The 17,357-nt window shown below is 54.2% G+C and overlaps 1 protein-coding gene across 8 annotated transcripts; it reads left to right on the top strand.

The window, feature by feature from the left end:
* Positions 1 to 3,009: 3,009 nt before the first annotated feature.
* LOC141991824 (glutamate dehydrogenase 1, mitochondrial-like) lies at positions 3,010 to 16,820 on the top strand. 8 transcript variants are annotated; one of them, XM_074960161.1, is made up of 12 exons: positions 3,010 to 3,526; positions 4,016 to 4,096; positions 5,090 to 5,145; positions 5,694 to 5,757; positions 6,519 to 6,613; positions 6,904 to 7,083; positions 11,766 to 11,903; positions 12,159 to 12,296; positions 13,281 to 13,361; positions 13,748 to 13,963; positions 15,103 to 15,165; positions 16,200 to 16,820. In XM_074960161.1, the coding sequence occupies exons 1-12, from the start codon at positions 3,010 to 3,012 to the stop codon at positions 16,314 to 16,316; spliced, it is 1,746 nt and encodes a 581-aa protein (XP_074816262.1). In that variant the 3' UTR covers positions 16,317 to 16,820. The 8 variants fall into 8 exon arrangements, with proteins under 8 accessions (XP_074816262.1, XP_074816263.1, XP_074816264.1 ...); XM_074960163.1 differs by lacking the exon at positions 16,200 to 16,820 and adding an exon at positions 15,683 to 16,138 and having other exon boundaries at positions 3,200 to 3,526; XM_074960168.1 differs by having other exon boundaries at positions 3,205 to 3,380; positions 16,200 to 16,808.
* The last annotated feature ends 537 nt before the right edge of the window (positions 16,821 to 17,357 follow it).

Here is a 17,357-nt window from a genome sequence, read left to right as displayed (position 1 = left end):
GAGCTCCGTAGGGAAAGCGCTGCAGTCTGTCCACACTGACAGCTGGCAGCGCACTGGCGTGGCCACATTTGGGACTTTGGGAGATGCCAACCCACATCTGAGCTTTCCTGGGAACATTCAAACTAACATGTAAACAATGGCGCCAGCCTGTAAAGCACTGAGTCAGGCATGGACATGTGATTTGCCCATGTGACTCCAAACTCCATCTTGCTGCTGTGATGTTCCACCGTAAGAACAAAGGGGTGTCCTTCCACAGGGCAGAGAATATAAAAGGCCCTGGAAACCCCTCCATTTTGTTTCCAATCCTGCTTCTTACCTCTGGAAGAACTTTGCTACAAACTGAAGCTCTGAACAAAGGACTGAAGGACCCATCCCAGCTGGGGATGTTCTCCAGAGACTTGATTTGAACCCGCAGTTTATTCCATCACTGCTACAAGCCTGAACCAAGAACTTTGCCATCACTGTATGTCATTGATTCCACTTAACCAATTCTAGCTCTCATCTATATTTCTTTCTTTTATGAATAAACCTTTCGATTTTAGATTCTAAAGGATTGGCAACAGCGTGATTTGTGGATAAGGTCTGACTTGTATATTGACCTGGGTCTGGGGCTTGATCCTTTGGGATCGAGAGAACCTTTTTTGTTTCACTGGGGTATTGGTTTTCATAACCATTTGTCCCCATAATGAGTGGCACTGGTGGTGATATTGGGAAACTGGAGTGTCTAAGGGAATTGCTTGCGTGACTTGTGGTTAGCCAGTGGGGTGAGACTGAAGTCCTCCCTGTTTGGCTGGTCTGGTGTGCCTTAGAAGTGGAGAACCACCAGCCTGGGGCTGTAACTGCCCTCCTCTAAGCAATTTGTCCTGAATTGATACTCTCAGTTGTGTCCCACCAAGGGCAGCATCGTTACACTGCCCCAGCCCCATGAAAGTGAGTGAGGGTGGGGGAGAGCAAGCCACCAAGGGAGGGGGAATGGATGGGGCCTTGGGGGAACAGGCGGGGCCTTGGGGGAAGAGGCAGGGCTAGGGTGTTCGGTTTTGTGCAACTAGAAAGTTGGCAATCCTAGGGTGCCACAGGGGACAGTTCAATGACACCTCTGCTCAGAGCACATCAGGAGTAACACAAATCACACAAGATGGTAGAATGCCTAAGGAAGGGGAGGGAAAATAATACTGACAATTACTATGGAAGCACCATCACAGTTCCAAAGTTAAGCTTGTGATGAGTTTTGCACTTACAGCAGAGATCCAATCACTGCATTATGCATCTTATGAAGTGGGCTTTAGCCCATGAAAACTTAAGCTCAAATAAATTTGTTAGTCTCTAACGTGCCACAAGGACTCCTCGTTCTTTCCACTGATACAGACTAACACAGCTACCACTCTGAAAGGAAAACAGTGTGTCCTCCCCAGAAATACAGCACTTATTTCTTCAGTATGGAATGTGAAATAGAGAAGGCACCATGAGCTAAGAGTGGAAAGAGCTTTTGCCAGCTTGTGTTACAAACCTAACCAGATTTAATACATATTTGTATTATATAAGGGGCACCCTGGAGTTTTTTGTTCTTATATTTGTTTACAAGATGCATGTAATTCTCCTCAAACCAATGTTTTCTGAAAAGCAACTAGAGCAACTCCATGCTTATCATGAAGAACCCTACAAGTATGCACATGACTGAGGAAAGCCAAGTTAGGGTAAGGAAGTATTTATTTTTCAGTCTTCAAAGAGTCTGAAGGTAAGAAATAAATATTTAAACATTATTTGAAAAACAACTTGATTATGTCCTTTTAATGACTTTGGTATTTAAGAATAAAAATTCCAACATGTCTTGGTACTCTATGTTATAAATATGCATTCTTTACATTAGGGGGTTTGAGATCTATCAGGTAAATGCCTCATTAAGCTTGTTTTGTAAAACATGTTATTTACTTAAGAGCTAATTCCCAGAGGCAAATATTAAATATAAAATGAGGCAGTTCTAGGGAATTAAAAATGTTTTTAAATTAATTTAGTTGGTGCCCGTGAACTCAGAGAAAGGTGCTAGGGTGACCACGCTGGAGACTACCATGTTTGCTTCTCCGTGTGCACACGATCGGGCATTCCCCCGCCCAGGCCCCCGGCACGGTGAAACAGCCGACTCTGGGAAGCCCTGTCCCTATGACCGATCAGCAGGTTGAGGTGAGTTCAGTCTCCACAGGCCAGCAGAGGGAAAACAAGGCATGGCCAAACTCCTCCCGTGATCCCAAGTCCTGACCCCAGCTCCAAGGCAGCTGGAGCATTCGGCCGTGGGGCAACAACGAGTGACTTTCCCCTGCACACCCTGGTGGCTGGGCTGCAGAGGGACCGGGCGGCAGAGCAGGACAGGGGAGCCTATGGCCTATGGCGACGGTACCTCCCAGGGAGCAAACCCTGGGGCCGGTTTGGAGCTGGTCCCAGGAACTGCCCTAGGGCCAGTGGGCACAAACAAGGGGCCTCGCACGGGGCCCCAAGGGCCACAGCTGCCCAGCTGCCTAAGCCGGGGGCACGGCCCCTCCCTGGGGAGAGCCCCACGGGGCAGGGCGCCCGGGGGGGGGGGGCAGAGGGTCCTGGGGGCGGGGGGGCAGAGCCCACCCGGCTGGTGCAGCACAGAGCAATGGCTGCTGGGAGCAACAGCCCAGGGTGGGGGCGGGGCGGGAACCGCCCCCTAATGGCCCCTCCCCTTCACACCATGCCCCGCCCCTCTGCTCCATCGGGCGCAACGTGCTTGGGTCACAAGCGGCTCTTCCCGCCTTGTCACCCATTGGCCGGACTCTCAGCCAATGCGAAGAGTGGTATGACGCCCCGCCCACTTCCTTCTCAGCCATTCAGGAGCATCCATCTTCTTACGTCCAGCCCCCCAGCCCCGTCAGCCAATCAGGAGAGTCTCCTCTGCGCGGCTGCCCCGGCCCCCTCTCAGCCAATCAGGGTGTCCGCGTCTCGCCCGCCTGCCCCGTCTCAGGAGCGGGCTCCCAGCCAGCCCGAGCCGCGGCCATGCAGAGGGTGCTGGGGGCCGGGCCGCTGCACGGGGAGGCGCTGACGACGGCTGGGCGGAGCGGGCGGGCCGGGCTCAGGCTCCTAGCGGAGGCGGGCCGGCGTAAGGCCGCGTTACTATGGCAGCCAGCGAGCGGCGGCGGGGCTCCGCTAACCGGAAGTGACGCCCCGGAAGGCGGAAGTGGCGGGGAAGGCGGCCGCGCTCTCGGGAGGCGCAGGGGGAACCACGTGGCGGCCGCGGCCCAGGCCGGCCTCGACGCGCCCGGGCTCCTGCCCATGGTGGAGACGTTCTGCACGCGGGCCATGCGCGTGGCCGAGGCTGACCTGGTGCAGCAGCTCCGCAGCTCGCGGCCCGAGACTGAGAAGCGGCGGTGGGTGCACGGCATCCTGGAAACCATCCAGCGCTGCAGCCACGTCCTGGAGGTCTCCATCCCCGTGAAGCGGGACACCGGCCACTGGGAGGTGGTCGAGGGCTGGCGGGCCCAGCACAGCCAGCACCTCCTGCCCTGCAAAGGGGGTAAGGGGCCGGGCCTGAGCCCAGCCCAGCCGGCGCCTCCCCGCCTGGCAAAGGGGGCCGGGCCTGAGCCCAGCACTTCCTCCCCTACCCAGCCTCTCTCTCCATTAACACTCCGTGGGATTGATGCTGCAGCGTCGCTGATCGTTACCACTGCCAGGGCAGGGTGCCGGTTGCCCACATGACTTCTCCATGAGCCATTCAGACGAGAAGAGTGTTGGCGGGGAAACGCTCCGCCACCTCCAGGTTGCTAAATGAAACCTGAGCAGCTGTGTCTGGATGGTGTCTGGTGCCTGTGAAATAACCTTCCTTTCTCAGAGCAGCTGAGAGAAACAAGTAGAGCTGAGTGATGGGTGATTTGACTTTGTGACTAGGTGCTGCCATTTTAGAGAGGCCGGCCATGGCGGTGGGCCCTTTTTGGCTCTCCTCTGTGCCACTGGCTTGCTGGATATGCAGGTCTCCTTCATTTGTTGTCTCTCTCCTTTTCCCCAGGGGTTCGGTTTTGTGAGTCAATTAGCATTGATGATGTAAAAGCCCTGGCAGCCTTAATGACCTACAAATGTGCTGTGGTGGGTAAGTCAATGAGAGTTGGGAAGGCGCCTGGTGGGCTCTGTCAATGGCGTGGTGGTGCTCGGAATGCCATGCTCTCAAAGTGCTGCGTGTAACTGTGACAGGTGTGTGTTAGCCAAGGTGTATTGTGCTATGTAAACTGTGTGGTGGTGGGGGCTCTGAAGTGCCTTAAAGGCCCATTGCTCTGAATTTGGGATGCCCCCAATGCTCTTGAGTGGTGGGATCAAGGAGTTCTGTTCTATCTTGAAAAATTGTGAGTGCAGGAGAGGGGGTTGTGACGCTCAGTAGGTTATCAGGGGCTGTTGCACGTCCACCACCCTTTGTTGGACTGGAGAACTAATGAGCTTGCACTGTCCAAGGGAGTCTTGAGCAGTGTGAGACGGTATATGCTGGGGTGCAAGGCTGGGGGCGGGCGTGATTGGCTCATGCTTCTCTCTGCATAATTCATGAGTGGCTTAAGAGAGCCTTCATGCAATTTACCTGGGTGTGGGGCTCCACATGCTGATGGTTGAGTGATCACAGTGCCTGGAGGGGTTGGCTACTTGCCACTGGCATAGCGTTGTGAGAGACAGCCCAGGCTGGAGAGCGAAGGGGGCACAGCAGTCCCACAGTTCCAGGTTGTACCCCGGAGGTTCTGTCACAGCGGTTTCACTCATGAAATACATCTTGTATCTCCTGGTTGTCAGGGATTCAGTTCTTGCTGGTGATGTTTGTGACAGGTACAGGTTCACTAGCCATTCTTTGTTTAGGACCTGGGCCTTACAGATGTTGTTATGGAGGCAGTGACAGGTTAGTGTGGCAGGGGGGTCTGGTCCTGTACTCTAGTTACCAACCGTACTTCCTTTGCGTTGTGTTAGCTCCCCTTCTGGATCGATGCCCCAGCAGACTTCAAGAATTGGTGCAGTCACTCGCACAGCCCCTCTTCATAACAAAACAGTGAGTTAGGGCAGGACATCTGTATGCCTGTCACTGATCTGGCTGCCTGATGTCTTTCAGATGTTCCCTTTGGTGGTGCCATGGCTGGCGTGAAGATTGATCCAAAGAAGTATTCAGTAAGTTGGCCTTGTTTCCTTTTTATTGTTCATGCTCCATTTGCACAGGATTCCTGCAGCCATTCCTCAGTGTCCATGTCCTAGTGATGCACTCTGACAAGCAAGGAAGAGGCATTGGTGGTGAGCAGCTCTCTCCAGTGGCTGTGAAAAGCAGCTCTGGGGGAGACAGAGCTGATGAGCTTTGATTTATGATTCAGTATATTCAGCCAGGCGGGTGACAGGAGACACGCGGCTGGGGCTGTACCAGCAGGTGTGTTGGGGCAAGTTGTGTGAGTTTGAGTTGGGCTGGAGGGCTGGGCATTCCTTGAGCTGTGAGCAGAGGGGACCAAGCATGCAGTCATTGCTCACTTCAGTTTAACGGCGCCCCAGTTCTGTACGGCGCCAGTTGCATTAACTCCTGCAGCGCCTCAGCCATCCTTGAAGCTTTGTGGACATCAGAACACACTGCCTCTGTCAAGGCATATGGCACCTGCTGGGTGCCATACCTCAGGTGTTTGCTTTGCTTTTGGGGCCCTCAGTAATGGCTGAATTTTGATGTTCTTGCACAGGAAGGTGAGCTGGAGAAAATAACAAGGCAGTTTACGATTGAAATGGCCAAGAAGGGATTTATAGGTGAGGGTGGCTCCTTCCCACATTTTCCTCCAGGGCTGTATGGAAAAATGACTGCTTTGCAGGTAGGCAAAGGAACCAGCAGAGAACCAAGCGGCTAGGCAACAGGTGTCCTGGGGCCACTGCTTGTCACGTTGACCGATATTGTCTTATTGTTTCCTTGTCTGTCTGGATCCACTTGTTTTCACCTGGCTTACACTTAGACTGCAAAACGTCTGGGATAAGGCCCGTCTTTTTGTTCTGTGTTTGTAAAGCACCTCGCACTGGGGGTCTTGGTCCCTGGCTGGGCTCCTAGGCGCTATGGTAATACAAATAACACAATACCAGACCACTGATTTTGTGACCTTTGCATTCCATCGAGATTCCCCTGGCCTAGAGAGCCAGGGGTGTGTATATGGAATCTGAAGCTTTGTAGTTCCTTCTCCCTCAGCATGTGACATGGATCAAGGGAGAGTCATCACACAGCAAAGACTCTTGGAGTCACCATGGGTGTGTGAGGGTTGGGAAGAGTCATGGCAAAGCCCAGGGGCAGTGAAGCTGTGTGAGGCTGTGACCAGAGTGGATAGGAAATGCCATGTTGCAGACAGAAGATCATTAGCTGTATCTAAAGGCAACAGTGGGTTGTGTTGGGCTTGTAATCCCAGGGCCCTTCAGAATCCCTTGTAATCCCAGGGCCCTTCAGAAGTGCAGGTACTGTGATTTGTTTGAACCAACAGACCGAACTGAGAAGGAACCAGAATTGACAGATCTGTTATTCCTGGCAGGGCCTGGAACTGATGTTGCTGCTCCTGACATAAATACAGGGGAAAGGGAGATGTCCTGGATTGCTGACACCTACTCCCACACTCTCGGGTACAAGGTAATGTTGGCTTGTCATACAGCCAGCTGAGATACTGCTGCTGTCAGGGAGGTGGTACATTCCCATGGCTTGTCGGGCGAGCTCCCACTGAGGTTGGGCTCGATGTGTTGGGGTGGTGCAGACTAGCTGGGTTTAGTGCTAAAATAGGGTTGACAGTAAAGTTGCTTTATCTTTGACTGGGCTGGGCACCCGTGGGTCAAGGAAAGTCTGAACTCTAATGGGCCTTGTTTTCTCTGGACCAGTCGAGCGAGACGAGGTCTTGGCCTTTGTTCTTCTGTTTGGAATTGTAGGATATCAATGCCCATGCCTGTGTGACAGGGAAGCCTATTAGTCAGGGAGGAATCCATGGGAGAGTCTCTGCCACGGGCCGTGGTCTGTTGCGTGGGGTTGAGAACTACATCAACAGCGCTCTCTATATGAACCTCATTGGCTTGAGCCCCGGGTTCCCTGGCAAGACCTTTGTGTTGCAGGTAAGCACTGGGCAGAGCCATAACATTGTAAATGAGGCTTGTTTTCTTGTGGTCTTCATTGTCGCCATCACTCCATTCCCAGCGGAAATCAGCTGCTGTGCATCCTCCTTCCAAGCAGACAGATGGATGTCGATGAATGAGCCTTTGGCTTTCAGGCTCAGCTACAGCAGTGCTGCCTGATGTTTATCTCCCAACCCTCTTGTCTGCCGTTGAGAACGCAAACCGTCTCCAGATGGGAAGACAGTTGGCCTCAACAGCTGACACCCTGCGGCTCTGTGAATTGTGCTGTGGGTTAGTGCAGCGTCCTGTGTTAGCCTCTCCCTCCACCCGTGCCGTGGAACATCCCAGTGCAGCTTGCTACACATCTAATACCTTGGAAACAAAATATGTCGCAGTAGCTGGTTGCATGTTGATTACACACTAAGGCCAGATGTTCAGAGTTCGGTGCCTGCAGCTCTGCCACTCCCAGGGTCACATGTCAGGTACATGCAGAAATAAGCAAGACCCCATGTTCGGAACCAGAGTCTGCTGCAGGAACCCCTGCATTTTGTGAAAACCAATACACCAGTGTTAACTTATTAGTAATAATTAATACATAATTAATCCCTGGCATTTTCTGTAATGCTCTTCAGTAAATCTCAAAGGGCTTTCTGTTTTATTTTAATATGTTCTACCGCCATGCAGCACCTCTCATGCCCACGCTCCCCAGCTCTCTTAAACATGCAGTGATGGCTCATGGATGTAAAATGTAGAAGAGAATCTCCTTCTCTCCATAGGAACCAGGGAAGCAGTAGCTAGCTTCAGCGGGTCAGCTCCCTGGCAGCAGGCTGGACGCTAGCTCTAGCCTCCTGACCCCTGTGCTTGGATCTGTGGAATAGTGCAGAGAGCACGTGCTGTAATGCTGCATCCCCTTTTGAGGAAATCTGCAGTGAAAGATACAGCTCCAGCAGGGCAGGGAGATGGTGAACAAAATATCAGGTGCCCAGCCAGAGCAAAATGGTGAATTTTGCAACTTGGGAATCTTCCATATTATGGAACTATGGAGTCCACAGGTTCCAGTTCCAAATTAATGGTGTAGTTAGCACTTCTTAGAGCTGTTGTTTCAGGCTCTCTGCAGACTCAGGCAGGCAGCGGTTGCAGACTGTAGGAACTCGGACTGCATGGGTTGCACTCGGCTCATGTTTTCAAGGCTATCTCTGCAACCACAAGGGCTAGAAACATCTTTTCTTTTTTTTTAAAGAAGCTGAGATTCTGGAGCATGATTCTGTGGCCTGGGGAGAATTCCATGGAACCCAGGAGTTCACAGGGCTTTGCATGTAAGCCAGGGTCCGATTCTCAGAGGGCAAAGTACCCACAAGTGCAGTTGAAGTCAGTGGGCCCTTTGGGTGCTGAGCACCTTGGAAAATCAAAGGTGTTATGCACAAACATGTTATGTAACTCTGTGCCTCCACCCTGGCGGGTCTGTCTCCAAAGCCCCACTGCCTCACATGGGCCGCTGTAGGACTAGTCTCCTTAAGTGTCTTTGTGCTGGGTGAGAAGTGAGGGAAGCCTGATTTAGCCAGATGTGTCTGGGTGCAGTCAACCTGGAAGCTTGCCTTCTCTGGCTGCTCTGCATCTCTCTCCACCTTCCCTACTGTCTCTGCCCCGCAGATCCCAATGTAGGGCCTGCCTTGTGACCATGGTGAAATGCTTCCCTCTTGTGTGTCTCAGATAGCTCTGCCCTCTTCTCATGGTGCTGCCGACTCACTCTTTGGCAAATGCTGCTACACTCCGACTCTGCTGATCCAGCTCGGTGGTTCATTTTTTCCAAACGTTGCCTGCAGAATCAGCCCGGCTTTCTGTCTTGCTGGATGTCGTAGCATTTATCCTGCTAAATGGGAATGGAGCACTTACAGCTCCTGAGCTTTGGGTTCATCAAAGTGGTCTGGAGCGTCTAGTGCTAATGTGCTGACTGCCTCTGGCAGCATTACTCACGCTCACAGTCCCTCCTCGCCCAGTTCTATGACAAAAACCTTTCCAGGATGATGAAGAAGCCTATGGCCTGGGAGCCGAGTCTCCCTAGCCAAAGCTCAGGAAAATAGCATCTCTGGACTCTGGTGTAGGAAGTTCACTCTGGTCCTGTGATATTTGTGTCCCATGGTTGTGTTCCTTCTGAACCTATTTACACAGGTACCAAGTTGTTAAAAGGCTCTCCTTGTGTCTGGCCATATTCAGGTATAAGAGACAAGGTGGGGAAGGTGATGTCTTTTATTGGACCAAGTTCTGTTGGGGAAAAAGACAAGCTTTCAAGCTACACAGAGCCCTTCTGCGGGTCTGGGAAAGGAGCTCTGAGCGTCACAGCTAAAGACAAGGTGGAACAAATTTGCTTTGCTTAAGTAGGTAACACACATTTCAAGGGACCGTTTACGTTGAAGTGGCCTGTTAACATCTCTCCAGGCATAGCGGAGAAAGAAGGGGTGGGGGGTGAGTGGGTTACAGATGGTTGTAATAAGCCATAAATCCTGTGTGTGTTCGGTCCATGAGTTTGTGTCTAGCAGAGCTATGAACTGAAGTTCCGAGGCTTGTCTTTTGAACGCGTTGTGCAGGTTTCCTTTGAGAATGCAGGAGCAGCTGTGCCATTGGAGTGTTTCTAGCGTGAGCATAGTCCGTATGTCTGTCGGAGCCTGCCGTGCCCTGTACACCCAAATGTATGGGCCAGTGGAAACAATGTTATCAGACTTTCCGGCCTTTCTCTGCTCCCCACATTGTGGTACCTAGGAGAGCCTGCCAGCAATATCCCACACAAGCTGCGTAGCAACACTGGGGATTGACCCTCCGGTCACTGATGCCCATTGCTCTCAGACTGTGCAGGAAGGCTGGGGTCCTGAAAACATAACATACTAAAACTCCTGTTCCCATATCCAATATTGAATTGGAGAGGTCTTCTGCGTGTTTGTAAAACAGTCCCTTCACTTACCGGCACTCCCCCTGCTTTACATGGTCCATTTTAGGCAAGTTGCTATTTTACTAATACCCACAAATGCAAACGCACTGTAGCCTGTGTGCAGCAGTGAAACTGGCATGGTATGTCCTGACAGATCTAGCATCTACACTGCCGAGCAGGGATGGCGTTGTTCTGGTGAAGCTGCTGAAGACTGGTTGGAATACATTTGTCATGTTTTAATCAACGACTGAGGAAGGTGTGGCTCACCTGCATTGTATTGAGCGCCCTGCCGTTTCTGGGCTGGAATTTGGTGGGTGATGAATCTGAAAAGACATGGTTGATCATTAGCCTGGTCGGCACATGTTGTCCAGGCATTCTAAGCCTGGTCTCTTTCACATTCAGCTGTGAGTGGTGCACTGTGTCCATTTACATTCAGGGCTCGGGTCTGTCTAGCTGTGTGACAAGCACACACCTGTTTCTTCAGCATCTGAAATGAAGGGCTTCGTGCAGGGTGACCACCTGTATGGGAGCGATGCTTGGCTGGGAAAGGGCTGCTGCTGGGCATTGATTTTTCTTTTCTGATTACCCATTACAAGTGGAGCTCCCTTTCTGTGGGACGTGAAGCTCATTGCCTCCCAGCTGCTTCTTCAGTCCAAGAGAAATATGCCGTGACCTGTGAGAGTCCGTGCCTCAGGCCACAGAACTCTGCCAGCCAAGCTGAGATGGTACAAGGAAGTGATGGCTCCAGGAGTCACCTCTATTGAATTAACTATTCTGAGCAATCTCCAAAGGGATTGTGAACACTTTCTAATTAACTTACTGGGCTAATGAAGCAGAGAGGAGAGGCCCTTGGCTGCTTCATCTTTATAGTTTTTCTGTGGAAGTTGTTTTTGCTAAATAAGAAATTGGTTTTCAGCTTTGCTTTAAGAACCTGACCCTGGCCAGCAGCTGAGCTAGGATCCAGGTGGGGCAAAGACACCTGCCTTAAGGGGAAGAACATAAGAACGGCCACACTGGGTCAGACCAAAGGTCCATCTAGCCTAGTATCCTGTCTGCTGTCAGTGACTCTTTCAGGTGCCCCAAAGAGAATGAACAGAACAGGGAATCATCAAGTGATCAATCTCCTGTCGCCCATTCCTAGCTTCTGGCAAACAGCTGGAGACAGCATCCTTGTGCATCCTTGCTAATAGCCAAGAACCCCACTATTATGAGGTCTCCCTTACCTGCAATAATTCTTCCTCCCTCTGGTTTCTTGGAAGTTAATTGAACCAGCATAGGAGGATAAAAGGTCTGTCTAACATTCAGCTAATGTCTAGCCTGCCTTGACCATCCAGGGGGAAAGCCCATTGCAGGAGCTGGTCTTGGTTTTTTTTCTGGGTCCATTTTCTCGTAAAACAGAACACTATAGCTTCCTGCTCAGAAGCAGTTAACCTGTCATGACTGCACATTGTGGAAGTGATTGTGAATGCCGAGGCTGCTGCGTGACTGGTCCTTTCGTCCACAGCGAGCCACTTACAGTGCCAGAACTTGCTGAGTAGCCGGCAGCCCTCCAAAGACTGAATCTCATTACTGGCTCTTAGCCCACACGTTCCTGAGTGCCCTTGCCCCTGGATACTATGAGATGGCTGTTGTGCATTTTCAAAGCCAGTAGTGCCCTGCCCCAAACACCTTAAAGGGCCCCAGTGTGGAACTCCTGGTTCGTTTTTCATGTGTGTTTGGATTCCCCCACTTAGCGGCTCTCTGACCTCTCTTCTTGTAGGGCTTTGGCAACACGGGCCTGCACACCATGAGGTACCTGCACCGCTACGGAGCATGCTGCGTGTGTGTTGGGGAGGTGGATGGTGCTATTTATAATTCCAGCGGGATCCATCCCAAGGAACTAGAAGACTATAAGAAGGTAGGTTCAATCCAGACCCACAAAAATGTGGTCTTAATGGGGGTGGTGTGTGAGTGTCCAGCCCAGCTCCAGATGCAGAAGAAACGTGGGGAGTGGACAGCTCCTCTCTTCTCCTGTAGATTATGGCTCAGGTGTCTACAAACGCCAGCAGAAGCCAGCCATGGACGGGTGCTGTGGTGCAGCTGTGGGGCACTTACAGAAGGGGCTCTGCAAAGCAGCTGGCTGGGCACTGCTGAATTGGCCTTGTCATTCCAGGAACATGGCACCATAGTTGGCTTTCCCAAAGCAGAGCCTTATGATGGCAGCGTCCTCGAAGTACCTTGTGACATCCTCATCCCAGCTGCTATCGAGAAGCAGCTCACGAAAGATAATGCGCATCGGGTCCAAGCCAAGGTACGCAGTACAAAGAATGCTCCCCTTCCCCATCCAAGAGCGCCTGAAGCAGCGGGAGCTGTCCCAGGTACCGGGGAGCAGAATTTGGCTCTCTGTATATAAATGACCCAGTGTAGACTGACTGTCAACATGCAGTGTGCAGCACCTTGCGCTCTGAGCCGGCCCTTCCTCTCTGCAATTGTGCAGAGGGAATATAGATAGACGGGTTCATCTGAAGACAGATAAGCATTCCCATGGTGCTGGAGCATGAGGCAGAGGTGATGAGTCGCTCTTACGGCGTCCAGGCACCAGTTGCCACGGTCAACGTTCCTTATGGAAACCTGAGTGGTATCAAGCGTGTGTGGTGAGTCAACACCTCACGTCTCACTGTCCGGGGAGGGAGCGGGGAATTGCTAGAGCAGCCTCTTGTGCGCCTCTCAGCAAGCTAACCCTCAGCCCCAGTGCAGCCATTCGGGCCATGCCAGAGGGCAAGAAAAGGGTCAGGAAACCACCGGTGGGGAGAGACATTTCAGAGGGGGAAGGAGATCGGTATCCCCTGCACATGGGGATCTTGTCACTCTCCACTAGGCAACAAACAAATGCAGTACCTCGGGGTAGCCAGAGCATGGGCCTGCTGGCCAGGTGCAGCCCATGGAGACCACAGGTCCCAGCAGGCATGATCTCCGCCACGTGGCTCACAGTGGAGCAGGACATGCTGGAACTTGTAGTCGCTCCAGGCCCGAACTCTGCCATCGTCTGTACTTTACACAAGCTCTGGGCAGCCCTGGGTTCTGGTGAGTTACCAATCTGGTCTTCAGCTGGCGCAGGCTGAGCAGCCTCGCAGTAGCTACCCGCTGGTGCTCAGCACCCTGGGAAAGGGCTGCTAGAAATAACCCTTGTTAAGAGGAGGGAACAAGGCTGCGGCGAGTCTCCCATTGCGACCGTAGCCCTGTGTCCACCTCCTCTGGGCATTGGCTGCCTCGTGCCTCCGTTTGTGCTTCACAGATTATCGCCGAAGCTGCCAATGGCCCCACGACACCAGCGGCCCATGAGATCTTCTTGCAGAGAAATATCCTCGTCATCCCGGTACGGCCAACACCTCTTCGCCCTGGCCCCGGGGACTGTGGTCCTTCGAGTCAGCCCAGGGCGCGGGGTAAACAGGCGGGAGAGCGTTCCTTTGCTCTCCCTGGCCCCATGGTGGTTCCTGCCCCTGGTGCAGGTGCAGCAATTCTGGCAGGAGCCGGGTCAGCAGTCGGAAGGGGACCTAAAGCGAGGTGCTGCCTGCACACGGTTCCCCATGCGACTCCAGTTCCTCTCCCATGAGACGGGTGGCAGGAGGAGGGAGGGACCTGCCTGCAGCCACTGCCCTAGGATGGCTCTGGAGCGGATGTATCGGGACTCTGCTCTGTGTGTTGAGGGGCCTCCCCACAGCCACAGGAGGGTCTATTCCATCGCGGCCTCTCCCCTCGCAGGACCTGTATGTGAACGCGGGCGGCGTGACGGTTTCCTTCTTCGAGTGGCTGAAGAACCTGAACCACGTGAGCTATGGCCGCCTGACCTTCAAGTACGAGCGGGACTCCAACTACCACCTGCTGATGTCTGTCCAGCAGAGCCTGGAGCGGACCCTTGGGAAGGGCAGCGGCGAGATCCCCATCGTCCCCTCCCCGGAGTTCCAGGCCAGGGTGGCAGTAAGTCCAGGCTTTGTCTGCTCTGCGTGCTGCTCTGGTGCTGGCAAAAGGGCAGCCTCACTCCAGAGCTGTGGGCCGGATCCAGGCCGGTGCTGGTGCAGGGACAGAGACCTCCCTTATTGGGGTGCAGTGGGTGCTGACATGGGACGGGCCAGGACAGCTCTGAGGGCTGCCCAAGGTGTGCCCCTGCTGCAAGGGGCCTGTGGGTCTTCGCAAGGGTGCAGAATTCCCTGGCTGCAGCCCTGACCCCAACTCCCCACAGAACACTGCAGCGCTCGGGGCTGCTGTGCGGGAGGCACAGAGCAGGCTTGGGGTTCCCGGGAGGACCTTATGCCAGCTCTGCAGCCCCTTTGCCCCAGTGTCACTGGTGTGGAAGGGCCCCAAGGAAAGGATGAATCGGCCCTGGGACTAGACTGTCCTGACTCCCTGAACCCTTTAAGGACAAATGGCCAGAAGGGTGAGGGATAAAAGGCAGGGCTGAGGCCGGGAAGCGCAGCCTGCAGGCCCCAGCCGGCTGAGCTTCATGGCAAAGATGGGGCTGTCGCAGGGGAGATGCTGGCTCCCTGGGCTGTAGGCAGCCCCCGCTTTGGCTACCTGGAACTCAACCAGCAGCTGATCCCATGGTTCCTGTAGCCAGGTGTGTGTTGGAAACCCAGTGGTGCGGGCTTGGAGCTGGGCTCTGTACTACTACGAGGCTGACGCCAAGGCCGTAGGGACCAGTCCTTGGAAAGGGGGGACTGGTGCTCAAGTGGATGGGGACGAGTCGGCGTTAGGGCAGCGAGAGCCCTGCAGAACTCCCAGGGTCAGGGCTTGGTTCAGGTTCAGGCTGGGGTTAGCGAGGGACGGAGCACAAGTTACGGTGATCCGAGACCTGGGCCAACCAGGTTCATGCTGGTGTAAATTGGGCGCAACCCACTGAGCCAAGGAGTGTCCCCGGAGAAGCGCCGCAGCAGCCTGCCCGGGACGACCCGGCCCACAGGGTTCGCCTCATGGCCACCCAGCCTGTGCTGGTAGGCCCTCCGTGGAGCGGGCTGCCTCTCACCCCGAGGCGGAGAGCTGAGAAGGCTCTGTCCGGCTGTGCAAGGGGGGTGATGCTCAGCTCATCCCTGTCCAGGGATTCATTTGTTTTCCCCTTGCAGGGGGCCTCCGAGAAGGATATCGTGCACTCGGGTCTGGCCTACACTATGGACCGCTCGGCCCAGGTATGTGCCTCTGAGCACCAGCTGCGGTGACGCCTGGGGGGAACGGGCCCCTCTTCCTGACTGCCCTGGGGTCTGAGTCCTAGCCCTCTTGTTGTGAGGGTTCTGTCTAGTATTCATACAGGGCCTGCACACCTCGGTGCGTCCGGGAGCTGCTCCGAGCCGGGGCCCCGGGGATCAGTGCCAGGGCAGCGGTTTATTCCGTTCCCTTTCTTGTGGGCGCCCCCCGGGTTGTAGCCTAGTTCGTAACTTTTCCATTGTAGCCGAGTAAAGAGCTTCCCTTGGCCATGCCTCTGCGCTGTTATCGGCGCAGGGTGTGAGGCCTGGGAGCTCCCAGCTGGCAGTGCAAGTGCCTCTGACCAGTTGCGATCTCAGGGCTGCTCTAACCACAGCCCTGGGGCCTGGGAGCGGCCTGGGGCTCCGGCAAGCCCCTGGGTGCTGATTGAGGCCCCGCTGGCGTCCAGCCCCTCCCAGGCCTCACCCACGCATGTTCTCGCTGCTGTGCCTGGATGGGGAGCAGCTGGCTGAGCAAGATGCAGCCTCGCCCTGAAGTGCCTGATGCTGCCACTGCCGTTGTCGAGGGCTGGAAGCCGACGGAACGTCTGTGGGTAGAACTGGGTGCCGCCCAGACTGAAGGCCGAGGGGAGGTTCCCGCTGGAGATGCGCTGCCGTGGGGGGTGCCTTGTATAACCTGCCGAGGACGTGGCCCATACACAGGCCCTGGGTCCCAGTTACCAGGTGTGTTAGCAGCGCTAGGATCGTTCCATCCGAACTCCTGAGTGCAGGCTTCTCCTGCGACTGGGAGAGCCCTGCTAGGCCAGCCCGCAAAACCGCATTTTCCCAGGCACGGCCTCTCCACTGCCACTGAAACCCTGGGTCTGACCTGCCCCGTCTCACTGCTGGAGCTGCAGAAGGGATGGTCCTGGGCCCAGGCTCGCTGGCAGCTGCTGGATTTCACTGCACCCCCCCCAGCCCGCCCGGTTCTCAGCCACCTGGTGTCCAGCTCAGCCCTTGTGCCTCTGCGTATTGTTTTCTAGCAAATCATGAACATGGCCACGAGGTACAACCTGGGCTTGGACCAGAGAACCGCTGCCTACCTGTGCGCCATCGAGAAGGTGTTCAGGGTGTACAATGAAGCTGGGTTCGCATACTGACGTGAGCTGTCCCCTGCCCTCGGCCCTCCCTCCCCAGGCTAAGGGCACAGCTGCCGAAAAGCTCCCGGAAAGAGACTCTCGGGGGGGCGGGGGGAGAGAAGGAGAAGTGGTGGGGGTCAGGGCATGTTTGTCCCTGTGTCTCCAACCTCAGCCCTCCTGTGTTGCAGAGGGAGCCGCTGCTGAGGCTGTGTTGGGGTCACCTAGTTCTGTGAGTGCCACCATGCATTGTCTCTCCATAAACCATTTACTGGGAGCACTTTGGCGGGTTTGTTTTGCCCGATGGCAAATATGAAAAAAACCAGATGTTGAAAATAGAAAACATCAATACTGGTGTAAACAAAGAGGAAGGTTCCAGCCCGTGGGCTCAGCACTAGTATGTAGATAGACCTGACCCGCTGTCATCCTGCAGCCACAGGAGGAGGTCCTGGTTCTAGAGAATGAATATCCCCCTAACATACAGAGCTACCAGAGCACGAGGTTGAGGACGAGCAGTAACTTTGAGTTTAGAGCCACGCTTTATAGTGCCAACCCTGGACTCCTTAACAGTGCGTTGTCCGCCGTATGTGCCCGAGTGTTGTGATTCTAGACAGACCTAGCCACCGTATGGCCCAGTGTAACTTCAGCAGTTACTAAAGTACTCTTGGAAGTGCTGGCATAGCTCAGGGTTTGCTGTCTCTCCTCCCTCTTTCACTGCTCTTCTGGAGAGAGAACTTTTCACACAAGTTTCTTTTCACTTTTTCCCCAAAGTTCCAATTTTTCCAGACTCCGTCTTAGAAGAAATGGAAAAAACCCCTGTGTTTTTCTGGGACATTTCCATCTTTTCCCCTGGACCGCTCCTTCTCTAGTCTTGTCCCCCTGAGAGCAGGTGCCCCTTGGGTGGGAAAAGGGTCTATCTGATTTTGGCAACCCCTGGGTGCCAGAACTGCCTGGCCCTGTGACTGCTGAGTGGGTGTGTTGGCTGGGGGGCTGCAGGGATCTGGTAAGGGCTCCGGGTGGCTCCTGCACACGGAAACAATGTGCAGAGTCTGGCTGCTGCCTGTG

This window comes from Natator depressus, chromosome 8 (assembly GCF_965152275.1).
Source record: "Natator depressus isolate rNatDep1 chromosome 8, rNatDep2.hap1, whole genome shotgun sequence".
Classification (NCBI taxonomy): domain Eukaryota; kingdom Metazoa; phylum Chordata; order Testudines; family Cheloniidae; genus Natator; species Natator depressus.
This window is presented reverse-complemented; position numbering and strand designations above follow the sequence as displayed.

Excerpts from the sequence above, each read along its gene's own strand:
- LOC141991824 (XM_074960161.1), top strand. The coding sequence starts at position 3,010 with ATGCAGAGGGTGCTGGGGGCCGGGCCGCTGCACGGGGAGGCGCTGACG. Across the intron at positions 11,904-12,158 it reads AACTAGAAGACTATAAGAAG|GAACATGGCACCATAGTTGG; the intron begins GTAGGTTCAATC and ends TTGTCATTCCAG. Across the intron at positions 13,362-13,747 it reads GAAATATCCTCGTCATCCCG|GACCTGTATGTGAACGCGGG; the intron begins GTACGGCCAACA and ends CTCCCCTCGCAG.